Source organism: Tachysurus fulvidraco, chromosome 22, assembly GCF_022655615.1.
Source record: "Tachysurus fulvidraco isolate hzauxx_2018 chromosome 22, HZAU_PFXX_2.0, whole genome shotgun sequence".
NCBI classification, from domain to species: domain Eukaryota; kingdom Metazoa; phylum Chordata; class Actinopteri; order Siluriformes; family Bagridae; genus Tachysurus; species Tachysurus fulvidraco.
Genome location: NC_062539.1, coordinates 11012042 through 11025832, shown reverse-complemented (window position 1 = coordinate 11025832; position 13791 = coordinate 11012042). Strand labels below are relative to the sequence as shown.

At 38.9% G+C, this 13791-nt stretch overlaps 1 protein-coding gene across 4 annotated transcripts in view; it reads right to left on the bottom strand.

The window, feature by feature from the left end:
• Positions 1-1149, bottom strand: part of kcnq3 (potassium voltage-gated channel, KQT-like subfamily, member 3) — a 36194-nt gene extending 35045 nt beyond the window's left edge. The window contains exons 1-2 of one of the 4 annotated variants that reach the window (XM_027176809.2): positions 896-1149; positions 299-774 (exon numbers count right to left, since the gene is read on the bottom strand). In XM_027176809.2, coding sequence (XP_027032610.1) covers positions 299-606 — 308 coding nt within the window. In that variant the 5' untranslated portion in view covers positions 607-774; positions 896-1149. The remainder of the gene's footprint in view (positions 1-298; positions 775-895) is intronic. The other 3 variants (XM_027176811.2, XM_027176813.2, XM_027176812.2) reach the window with 3 other exon arrangements.
• Positions 1150-13791: the final 12642 nt, after the last annotated feature.

The window sequence follows — 13791 nt, the reverse complement described above, 5'->3', positions numbered from 1 at the left end:
TTCAATGGAGCTATTTACAACATAGATTTATATAGAAGTTCAATATAGTTATTTACTACGTAGGTACATAGAAGTTATAATGTGCTGAATTCCTTCAGAATATGGAGCTGTAACTTGGCTAATCTTTGCGTAATTTAAGCAGTTTAATGCACAGCAAACATGGAAGTACACAAGACTATGTACGGGTGTGCACGTATGGTAACACTATCTCTCTTCTCGCTCGATTAAGTTACAGGATGTAGATTTAAGGTGAAAAAAGGTTTGATGTATGTGTGCTTCGGGCATTGAGAGTGCTTACACAAATGCGTGGTAAAGAAGAGCCCATCCCCGCGGTCTCTCTAGGGCATCGTAGATGAGATTCTGGATGCGGCGCTTCCGGATGTTGTTCCTCTTCACGGGCCGCGTGTAGCCGATAGGCGTCTTGGCCAAAAGGCCAAAGTTCTGCGAACCTCGTTTAAATTCCGCTTGCCTGGGCGAGCTGGCGAGCAGTAGCGCGCCGTCCCGCTCGTGGCTTGTGCATGTCTCGAGCTCCCCGGCCACGGCGTCTTTCCGCCGCTCGCGTGAGTCCTGGGCGCCGTTAGCGCCATTTCTCGACCTGAGCCCCATGTTCACTGCTGTAGAGCGTCGGCGGCGAGCGTATGCAAGTGCATGATGAGGCGCATGCCATGATCCGTGCAAGAGGGCGTGAGCCCCTTTATTTGCGGTTGGTCATTCCAGGATCCTGATGGAGAAGAGATGCGTGATGCATATCGGCTGAGGACAGAAAGCCAACGCCTGTCAAACAACCCCCAACACACAAAGATAAACAGAGAGACAGCGCTAAGGGGAAAATCACACCAAAATATCACACCACATTCGCGAGACTGAAACGTAACAAAGAAAAATAAGAACTCACACACGGCCACAAGAAACAATGAGTCGAACCCGTAGACAAAGATCAGTGTCACGAATATTCTTTACCAACACGTAATACATAAAGACGTACGCTATACACAAGACCGAGATCAAAACGCGTTCGCTCGCGACGAAGCATGCCTCTTGAATTTCACCTCCGTTACGCGCCACTAGTGCTGAAAAAGACTCACGACCCGGAGGGAGCCGTAGGAGAGGCGCGAAACACGGAACGTCACGTGGCACTCTTCTGACGTACAGTACGTATCTTTCTAGTCCGAGCCGCCTACGACTGCTACAAGTGAATGGGCTCTTCACGTTCTCTGCTGGTTTTTAGGAGGTTAACATCGCTGGGCTCAGAGGAGCTAACCCTCCATGATTTTAAAGGACTGGTATTATAATTTGAAGAAGAATCATTCACAACATGGCTTAATTTTGGTATTAATAAACATATAACACCATTTTACATTGATTAGCGCTAATATTAAACTTGCCGTCAATTTGACCCCATTCGATGTCTAACGTCCAAAAATACATAATTGACATGATGTGATTTCAATGCCCTGTACCAGGGCCATAGCTAGAGGATTCGGGGCCCCCTGAAAAAAATATTGATGTGGGCCCCCACACCCCTCCACTAATATAATTTATTGTACAATATATGAGCATGGAGGCCCACATGTAATCTAATAGGGTTTCTTAAAATATAACAATATAGATAAAAACAAATGGAGAGCAAACAATAGACACATTTCAATCAGTAATGAACTTTGAAACAACTATATCAAGGATTTGGGGAGTGGTGTCAAACGCTCAAAGGTGTTTTCTCATTTAAAGCATTTAAAGCCTGATATTGTTTTTCTGCAGGAGACCCACATGCGAAATAATGACCAGACACGGCTGAGGTGTCCCTGGTTTGCGGAAGTATTCCATTCCAGCTTTAATTCTAAAGCCAGAGGGGTTGCCATTCTGATTAGTAAATCAGTTCCATTCAGACAGACCAAGGTTATTTCAGACAAGAATGGCAAGTATTTGATCATTTTAGGGACTATATACCGGTTCCAGTGCTACTTGTCAATGTATATGCACCTAATTTTGATAATCCTAGCTTTTTAAATAATCTGTTTAAGAAACTGCCTTCTTTGAATGATGTATTTTTGGTATTCGATGGGGACATGAATTGTGTTGTGAATTCCCAGCTAGACCGTTCAACAGTCAGCTTAAATCAGTTACAAATGGCTAGAACTCTAAGTAGTTTTATGTCCAACAATGGCTACATTGACCCCTGGAGGGATCGCAATCCAACTGGCAGACAATACTCCTTTTATTCACATGTACACCAGACATTTTCCCGTATCATCAATTTTTTTTATTGATGCCAGACTGATGCCCAAGGTGACAGATTGTTATCATCCTATTATTATTTCAGACCACTCGCTTTTAACCTTGGACATTCAGTTCTCATCTGGATCTCGTTACTCCAACCACTGGAGATTTAACATATCTCTTTTGTCTGATGATGAATTTCATAAATTTATTATAAGTACAATTGAGGATTTTCTATCTCTCAACCAATCTGAATCGGAACCCATTTCTAAGACACTCCTGTGGGAATCTTTAAAGGCCTACTTACGGGGTCAGATTATTTCATATTCTGCTCATTTGAAGAAATTAAGAACGTCAACTATTCAAAAATTATCAGCCGATCTGGATTCTGTGGATCAACAGCTTGCTTCGTCCACGTCTCCTGATTTTTTAAGGCGGTGCGTGGTATTAAAAACTGAGTTAGACTTGATCGCAACTAATGAAGCAGAACGGTTACTTCTACATTCTCGGGCCAAATACTACGAATATGGAGACAAATCTGGAAGATTACTAGCTCACCTATTGTGTCGACAAGCGGCCTCACGTTTAATACCTCGTGTTAGAGATGAGTCGGGGATGTTGTTGGAAGAACCTGACCTTATAAATTAAGTATTTTTGTCCTTTTATGAATCTTTGTATAGTTCTGAATCTCCTTCGGATTTGGCTGATATGGATACGTTTTTGCAAGACCTAGACTTTCCGGATATGAGCACAGATGCTATTGATCAGTTGGATTCTCCACTGACTACACAAGAACTTACACTGGCACTACAAAATATGCAAAATAATAAGTCACCTGGGCCAGATGGGTTTCCGGTTGAATTTTTCAAGGCATTCCATAATCAACTCATTCCGCTGTTACATGCTGTTTATGTAGAATCTCTGTCAAATGGCTCTCTTCCTTTCACTTTGAGACAGGCCTCTATTAGCGTTCTTTTGAAAAAGGGCAAGGATCCCGAACTTTGTACTTCTTACAGACCTTTCTCTTTGATGAATGTCGATACAAAAAGTTCTCGTGAAAGCCTTGGCATGTCGTTTAGAGAAGGTGCTTCCGACAATTATATCTCAGGAGCAGACAGACTTCATAAAAGGACGCCAGCCTTTTTACAATGTTCGTACTTTATTTAATGTTATTTACTTGAAAGGAACCGCTGCCATTCCAGAAGTTGTAATCTCTGTTGAAGCAGAAAAGGCATTTGACAGAGTTGAATGGAGTTACTTGTTTGCAGTTTTGAAGAAATTTGGATTTGGTAATGTTTTTATATGGATACGCCTTCTGTATATGTCACCTTGCGTCAGTATAACAACCAATAATGTTCAATCTAGTTATTCCTTAAACCATGGCTGTAGACAAGGTTGTCCTCTGTCTCCCCTCCTCTTTGCTCTTGCAGTAGAACCTCTGTCCATTTATTTGAGGTCTTGCCCCATTTTTAGTGGCATAACACGTTCCCATGTCGAATTCAAACTTTCTTTATATGCTGATGATCTGCTATTGTATATCACAAATCCTGTGGGGGCATGCCCTGCTATCCTTTGTTTTCTTTCACAGATTCGGTTCGTTTTCGGGATACAAGATCAATGTCTCGAAGAGCGGATGTTACCCGGTCAATGCCCTAGCAATGCAGCTCTCTCAATCTGATATCCCCTTCAAACTGAGTCCTTCGGGATTTAAGTATCCGGGGGTTCATGTGGCCAGGTCCTACAAAACTCTTTATGATGTAAACTATTCTCCCCTATTAACTGAGATTAAGGCAGATTTCCAGAGATGGGGTTCCCTCCCCCTTTCCCTGATCGGTAGAATTAACGTGGTTAAAATGAGTGTCCTCCCAAAAGTCTTGTTTCTGTTCCAGTGCTTACCTATATTTTTATCTAAAGGTTTTTTTTCCAAAACATTGATTCAATTATATCTCATTTTCTGTGGAATGGTAAGACACCTAGAGTTAGGCTGAAATTACTTCAGAATTGCAAATTTGATGGTGGCCTCTCCCTACCAAAGTTTATTACTGGGCTACGAATGTAACCAAAACTATATTTTGGCTAAAATTGGTTGACATACCTTGGTGTCAATTGGATATACAATCATGTTCCTCGTCCTCTTTACTGGCAATACTAACTGGCATGGTTTCAGTCAACCCCTCTGGCTTTACTTGCAACCCAGTGGTCATTTCCACATTAAAGATATAGTTTAAATTTAGGAAGCATTTTAACTTTCTTACTCCCGCCATATCAAGTCTACTGTTGAGGAATTAGGTGTTCAAACCTGCATTTACTGATTCTATTTTCACCTTATGGCATGATAAGGGTCTGAAATGTTTTAAGGATTTTTACAAAGATGGGGTTTTTCGTTCTTTCACGAATCTAACAAACGAGTTTGACCTCCCACCTTCACACCTTTTTAGGTATTTCCAAATTAGGAACTGCATAAAAACGTTATTTCCTAATTTTCCACAGATTCCTCCCGAGCAACATGGGACAGTCTTTTACAGTTGAATCCTTCACAAAGATCTTTCATTTCAAAAGTCTATGGTACTATTCAGTCCTACGATGCTCATTTAGCCTCTAGGACGAAGGAGGCTTGGGAGAAAGAGTTGGGTTTGGACTTTGATGTTGACTGGTGGGATTCTGTTTTAAACGGCATTCACAAAGCCTCAATCTGTGCCCGCTTGACCTTAATACAATTTAAAGTAGTGTTCAGATGTCACTATTCTAAGAAAAGATTATCTCAAATTTTCCCTAATACAGTTGATGTCTGTGACAGATGCTCTGGTTCGCCCTGTACTCTTACACACTTTTCTTTTCTTTTGTCCAACTTTAGGAAATATCTGGCAAACTTATTTTGACACCATGTCTAAAGTGCTCCTCAAAACCATTAATGTTTCTCCTCATGTAGCCATTTTCGGCACTCCTCAAGAATACCACCTCTTTTTATCGGTGCAGTTAGAGGTCCTGGCTTTCACTTCCTTGATAGTGAGATGCCATCTCCTCCTTAATTGGAAAGCAACAAATGCCCCATCCAGTACACTTTGAATCACTGAGGTCATGTCTTTTCTAAAACTGGAAAAGATAAGATATTCTAACAAAGGTAAACTCGCCAAAGTGGCAACCATTTATGAAATTTTTCCAAGGTAGCTAGGCCTAGCTAGGCTAGCTTTTTTTTTATGTGTTTATTTATTTTTATTTTTTGCTTCTGATTTTTTTTTGTCTGTTTTTATGGGGGGAAAAAGGAAAATGTTGTATACAATTATGTTGGTTATTGCTATCCAAATGTCTTCACATTTTTTATTTTTTTTTTGTGTGTGCAAACCAATAAATATATGAACAACTATGAAAATGATACGAATGATTATTATATGTATATCGGTTTGATCATTAACCCTTCATGACCTATTACGTCACTTCACCTAGGATGAACCAAAATTCCATTGTCTGACCTTTTTGTTGGCAAAGACACTTATGAGGTCTTTGAAGTCCAGCTGTCTGCTTAGTGCTTTCAATTGAAAGTCTGGCAGGGCTATTAAACCTTTCTTGAGTTTGTGTAGACCTAGTGTAGTCTTGAGTTTTTGACAAGCTTCAACTTGCTGAAAGCTCTTTCTGCACCAGAAACAGAGACAGATAGAGTGCAGAAGATGCACACTGCAACACACACCTCTCCAAAAATGCTCTGGAGCTGCATCCTGTAGATTGAGTTCAGCACGTCAAGAGGAGACTGACTGAATTAATTAAATAAAACCACTAAAATTACATTTTAAATATATCCATCCAAGAGCAGTGTTGGATGCGTGTTTTCTCTATGATTAAATTCATCATCAGCAGACAGCTGCGTGACATAATGTTACTTTTATATGTATAAGCGCTTTATACAATATAAAGCGCTTATACATATAAAAGTAACATTATGTCACGCACCTGTCTGCTTTTGGGGGAAAACTGCTGCCGGGCGCGTCCTGTCTTTTTTTTATTAATACCGGCGCGCAAAAGAAAAACTGGATACGAGTCATGACGCATGTATTAATAAAAAAAAAAAAAGACAGTACGCGCCCGGCAGCAGTTTTCCCCCAAAAGTAAATCGGGCACCGAAATGACAACACTAACCAGTCGTAAAGAATGTCTTGATCGACTGGGATACAGCAGCTCTTTTGGCCTCCCTCTCCTTCTTTTCATGGCGTTTCTGGTACCCTGATTTATGTTTTCGTATCATTTTTAATCGGTCAGGTTCATCTCTAACTTCAGCTGCCGCGTCAACACTGATTGGTCCTTTTACAAGCTAGGGTGGGACTTAGGATTTATTGTCACTCACTCTCACTCACTCACGGGGAGCCTGTGCCTATCTCAGGCGTCATCGGGCATCAAGGCAGGATACGCCCTGTACGGAGTGCCAACCCATCGCAGGGCACACACACTCATTCACTCTACAGCATCAACGGAAAAGGATAAACTTGAAATGACCCCGAGAAGGGCTATATTTCCAGCCACGTTGTCTCTAAAGACTTCATGTTTTCTCCCGTTATACACTATAATGACATAGAATCAAGGCAAGGCTGGGATACTCTCATGAACAGGACAAACTCAAAAATATTTTGGGATATATGGTCCAGTATCCCATATGTCCAGTCAGGGGCGGTTCTAGGATTTCATCTTTAGGGGGTTTTAGCCCTCAGTGAGAATTTAAAACAAGAAGAGTTTTATATTATATATTATATGACTACATCGTAAGCCAAAAGTTATGGTATACCAAAGGCAAAAGTGGACACCAACATTTTATGCATGATGTAATGATGCCAGTCTTGAATCAAATCAGTTCATGTATGTGTGTATTCTCTACGAACAGTGTGTCCAAAGAATTCAGTCATTAATAAAAAAACATTCACAAGCTAGACAAAGAACAAATAAAAAAAATGTTATTTTTATTTAGTATTAAATGGATTGTTTGCATTAATATTTTGTTTGTGCTACAAGTCTGGTAATAAGAATAGTGAATTTTTTTTTCGGCTTTTTTTCTTTGCGGCTTTCCGCTGATTAACGTTATAGATATATGCTTCCAGCTCTGACTGCGCGTGCACGCTGCGCGTGAATGTGCTTCTCCGTTCAAATAAAGCAGACAGCTGATGACGCACTTTTGAAAGACTACAACACACGCGTGTAAAAAAATCGCTATTGGACCAAACTGATGAATAACGTTCTTTCCCATCGACGACATGTCCTGCATTTTAACGTAATTTTTATTGTTTATTTATGAAAGTAAAAATTATACTTAGTTTTACGGTGTCTGAGATTACAGACAGGGGGCTGAAGCCACCCTAAAAAAGGGCTAGAACCGCCCCTGTGTCCAGTGATGACATCATTTTATGGTGATTTGTAAATTTTCCCAATATTGCATAATAGGTATCCTGGGTATGTAAGCAGATGAGGTAGTGGGGTGGGTGGGGATTTATGGTTTAATTTAAGGGCTATTTAGGTAGTCAACAAAGAAACAGTTCAATTGACACATAAACTGAGGTAAAAGCATATTCTAGAGTTTTAAATTGCTGGGATCAAAATGATCCCACAGTGAAAGATATTTTAGTAAATTTGAGAATAACTGGAGAATTTATAAATTATTATAATAAACTATTTCTTCAGTAAGGAAAGTGTTAGCGTTTATGACCATTAAGATTACAGGATTAAAATAATCAGAACATATATCATTGATATAATTTTAATGCCAAACCCACAATGAAAGATAAAACTTCTGTCTGGTCAATCAAATCAAAAAGCTATTTCAATCAAAAGCTATTTCAATTAAGCAAATGTTTAATATCACATGTGGAGAACTCCATCTGACATAAAAAATACTGTTTTCACTTAATTTCCACAAAATATTTTTAGATTACACAGTTTCTTTGTTTCATGTCCGTTCTTACAAATGGTTGGATTTGTATGCTTTCACTTAGGTAATAATATACAATCACCCAAAATGATTTTAAATGACACATTTAAATTATTGTGCTGCCTGTATTCTATCCTTTACTGTTTGTATCCATCCTCCTCTACCCTGTCGATTAGCCTCTCACAAACAGACTGGCTGCAGAAGAGCATGTGTGTCAGTGTCAGTGTCGGTGTCAGTGTCTCTCTCTCTCTGTGTGTGTGTGTGTGTGTGTGTGTGTGTGTGTGTGTGTGTGTGTGTGTGTGTGTGTGTGTGTGTGTGTGTGTGTGTGTTTTAGGGACAGAGAGGGAAGATTTCATCAATTTTTCATATTTCACACATACTGTAAGAGTAGCTTTGGTACTCTAGCATACAGTAAACAGATTGGGTATGTGAAGTCACTACTGTGGGACTACCTTACTGCTCTCAGAGTGGGTGTGGTAACCCCCCCCCCCCCCCACACACACACACACACACACTGCTCTGGCTTTTCACTCTCAGAAAAGGTTGTGCAGTTCACATATGTCTCATCGCTGACATCTGATGGTTACTACTGGAACTGGGCGTGTATGTACTGTATGTGTGCAGAGGAACCGGAGTTTAGCCACAAATGGACTAGGCAAAGCACACGTCTCATTGTGTTCACATTGTACTGTAGGGAAGGTGAAATTGTTTGGAAAAGTGGGAATGTAATCCTTAAACCATGTTAGACAAAATAAATTAAATGGGAAAAACATCCATTCAGATCTAAATTTCAATCCACAACAAAAGAATGGGGAACAGAGCAAATGAGTGTAAATAATTCAGAATGGCTCACTATTCAGTGACATTGTCATGTTTTATTCATCTGACCCCCACTGGCCTAGAAAAAGTACAGCAAATGTCATGAAATCCACATAAAGTGGAGCAACTGGATGGTCTTGTGAACAAATAAAAGTTCAAAATTTTAAAATCCAGGAAGATCTAGTTGTGGTATGCATCTTTAATGTATCATGATGTGAACAAATGGACTTCATTCTATCACTTTACATGTGCAACTCATTCCGATCCTTGTGTGAAAGAATAAAAACAAACTGCAGACATCTGAATTAAATAAAATTAGAGTACATTTCATTGACTTTGCATTTGTATACACAATTATATGAATATACACTAAAAAGCAAAACAGAATCAGAACCAGGTTTATTGCCAGGTACTGTAGGGTCGACATACACAGGAAATTGTCTTGATGTGTTGGTGCATAATAGAGATAATAGAGAAGCATAAATATAAGGAAATTATTATTATTATTATTATTATTATTATTATTATTATTATTATTAATAATAATAATAATAATAATAATAATAATAATAATAATAATAATAATAATAATAATAATAATAATAATAATAATAAACAACTAGTTGGACAAGAATAGAGACATGAATTGTACACTAATGCAGTATGTGCAAAGTGGCCAGTGCAAATATACAATTAGAAATGTTACATATATTACAACTGAAAGAAAACATTAACTATACATTTGTGCATTATATACAATAGTGGACCAGTGTGAGAAAGGAAGGTGTGTTATAACAGTCCGATTTGTGAATATTAATGTAATGTATCAGAGCAGTGGTGGGTGATGGTGATTCCCAGGTATAGCGGAAGGAGTCCACAGTTGTGACAGGTCAGTCACACAGAGTGACAGGGTGGGAGGGGCTGAGATCTTCCTAGAATCTATCACCATCTTCAATGTTTTCTCTGTATTGAGCACCAGGTTGTTCCTGCTGCACCAGGTCATCAGGTGGTTATTCTTCCTCCTGTAAGAGACTCATGGTCAGGCTGATGGGCTGGAGATTGTGTTGAAAGCTGGTGTCACTGAGAGTAATGATGACAGGACTGTCCTATTGTCTTTCAAAGCAGCAATAGAACGCATTCAAACTGTAGGCTAGACACAAGTCGTTAGCAGAGTTGTTTCTTCCTTACCAATTTAAGGGAGTTTTTCCTTGCCACTGCTGCGTGAGTCACCTCAGACTTGCTCACTGGGGATAAATACATATACATACATACATACATACACACTGTAAACTATATACAGTATATCTTGATTTTTTTACTATATTAATTCTCTATATTTTTCCTTATGTTTACCTTCTGTTCTATGTTTATGTTCTGTAAAGCTGCTTTGAGACAAAGCCCATTGTAAAAAGCGGTATACAAATAAACCTGAATTGAATTGAGTTGTGGGCTTTGGGTTTACAGTTAGTCATATGTCAGAGCCCTTTCCAGACAGAAGCAGAGTCATTGGCTGAGAACTTCTGTTGTAGTTTCTCAGAGTATAGCTGTTTAGCTTCTTTCACTGCCTTGCCAAACTTGTACTTAAGCACGTTAGACCTAGTTCTGTTCCCACACTTGAATGCAGCTTTTTTCTCCTGCCTGCCTATCTGAGTCTGACTGTTAACCAAGGTTTGTTGTAACTTAACCTGGTGCATGATGGAACACAGCTATCCTCGTGTGTTCTCTGTGTACTCATCCAGACTGTTGGTGGTAGTCCTAAATATATATCAAAGTCAGTACAATCAAAACATGCCTGAAGATCCTACACTGTCACTGTTTTGATGTCCTTACAACAGGTATAGAGAGCTATAATGTCTGCCTGTATACATGAATCAAATGGACCATGACATGCTCAGTGTCCTAGTGCAGCTTGTGGGACAGGGTGATATGCAGTGTTTACTGTAGTGTAACAGTGATCCAGAATGTTTTCTTCTCGAGTCAGGCATTTAATAGATTTAATAGTCTACACAGCCATGTGTCCGTTAAGCACAAGATGGAAGATGAATAAAGGTCTTTATTTTCCTCCACCATTAGATGAAGTTTGCGGTTGCAGTGTGCAATGTCCGCATCGGTACGCTTCCCCCTCCTGTAAGAATTACAGAACCTTTGCGGGTTTATAAAAGAATCTGTCATGGTACATCCCACGATTATGGCTCTAGTGTCATGACTAAAACAAAACCACAACAATAGACTATAGCATTGCATATTTTTGATATCCAATGTTTGTGACCAAGCACTCAAATGCTATGCTTACAGCTCAATTAACTGAATTTTTACTTTAATTCATTATAAAAAAAAGAGTCCTGAAGATATCTCTGATTAAGCAAAGTTTCTGGTGATGTATCCACCCACATATATTGTATAGGATGTAATTAATAGTCATTATATTTAAAATTGGTCACAGTTGCTATTACAAAGTTTTATTTACAGCCCAGAGTGTTTCTTTATAGCCCAAAATATAAACTTCAGCATATGTTGTTTTTACAGTAGACTGTAAGACAGTGATTTTTGGCTCATCACCCAAGATGATACCATGCTAGAAAAATATTACTATGCTTTCTGTTGCACCTTTAAAGTCTGAATATCGATGTTCACAAATTTGGTATTAATTATATATTTATTATTATTAAATTGCCCATTTTTACCTTCCCCAACATTCCACTAACCCTACTTAACAGTTTGTGAACCCTTTACTTATTCCTATATTTCTGCATAAATATGCTAAAAACATCATCAGATATTCACGGTCTTAAGAGACAAAAAATTACACTTCTTCATTTAATTATTGAGATAAATGATCTAGCATTACATATATGTGACCTGCAAAAGTATGTGAACCTTTGATTTCAGTATCTGTTGTGAGCCTTTATGAAGCAGTAACTGCAAGTAAAGTGTCTGGTAACTGTTGATCAGTCCTCACAATGTCTTAGAAGGATTATTAATCTATTCCTCAGTACAGAAGAACTTCAACACTGGGAATTTTAAGAGTGTCCTCACATGAACTGCTTGCTTCAGGTCCTTCCACAATTTTTCTTTTGTTCCTCTTTAATCATTCTTTGGTACACAGCTTGGGATCGTTGTATGACCTATTTTTTCTTGAGATGCCGTTCATGGAAAGATGTCCTGACATTTTCCTTTAGAATTCACCTGTATTATTCTGATTACACGGTTTCATCAATGATGGCAAGCTGTCCTGGCCCTGATGCAGCAATATAGGCCCAAAGCATGATACTGTACTACCACCACCATGTTTCACAGAAGATATAATGTTCTTATGCTGGAATTCAGTATTTTCCTTTTTAAAACAAATTTAAATTTTTTCCCATTTTAAAACAAAAAGTTTTATTTTGGTTTCATTCCTCCACACATTTTCTTTTCTAATAGTCCTCTGGCTTGTCCACATGATTTCTAGCAAACATCATGGGGCAGTAATATTCTTTTTAGAGAGAGGTGGCTTTCTCCTTGCAACTCTTTTGTCTTGTCCTGCACTGTTTGCACCAGGTTGCACAGTTGCACTTTATGTGGCTAGGACTAACTAAGTAAGTTTTATATAGCACCATAATCCTGGAGAAATGTCTCATTTCACTATATACTGCAACAGCTATATATGGTTGAAATGACAATAAAAGCTTCTTGACTTGACTCTGTCATGCACACCAAGGTTGTTCAGTGTTCAACTGATGGCAGACTCACAACCATTAACATTAGCCAAAGTAAAAGAGGGCTTTAGTTGCTTAGAAGTTACCCTGTATTCATTTTTCTACCCAACAGACTATTATAGGTCTTGCTTTTGGAGTAATCTTTGCTGTGTTGACCACTTAGCAATGGTCTTAAATTTCCTCCATTTGTACTAAATCTGACTATACATTTGTGCCGTTCAAACTCTTTAGAGAGGATTTTGTAACCTTTTCCTGCCTGATGATCAACAATAACTCTTATTCTGAAGTCCTCATGAATCTCCATTGTTTTTGCAATGATCCCCTTCTACAAACATACGTCATGAACATCATACTTTGATATATCTCTGTTCTTTAAATAAAATAGGACACTCATGGAGACCTGATTGTCATCGCATTGACTGAAATCAGATAGACTCTAATTTGAAATTGAAAGTAAATACAGTAATCCCTCGCCACTTCGCGGTTCAAGTTTCACAGCCTCAGTGCATTGCTGATTTTTCAAAAGTATTCATCGAAAAATAAAAATAAAAACGGTTTCCCAGGATGCCAGACAAAGAGAGAAACTCTCTCAGAGGCTTTGTACATACCCACGGGCACTCAGACAAGGCACATGATTGGTTCCCAGCACGAGATCTGAGCTGATTGGCTGCGCATCATCGCATCCTCTCCCAGCTTCTTCCCTTGTTGTATCTCGCCACTCTCGTTCACGCTGTCAACTGTCTCGCGTATTGTGTTCAAAATTAACTTTTCGTTAAGCCCTTACAATGCCTCCTAAGTGCCGTGCCCCTGCGAAAGATTCCTCTAGTGAGCCCAAGAGGAGGATGATGACCATCAGTGAAAAGGTCAAACTTAGGACCAATCCTACTTCACGGATTTTCACTTGTCGCAAGGGGTTCCGATCCCCATTAACCGTGATAAACAAGCCCTCACTGTACTAATCCTAGAAGTTCACATACTTTTGCACAGATATATAATATTGGAACATTGTCCTGAATAACAAAATTACCAAGTATTATATTTTACACTTTGTCTACTTTTGGGACTTGTGTGAAAATCTGATGTTTTGGGTCATATTTATGCAGAAATATAGAAACTTCACAATTTTCACAAACTTTCAAGCCACACTGTATA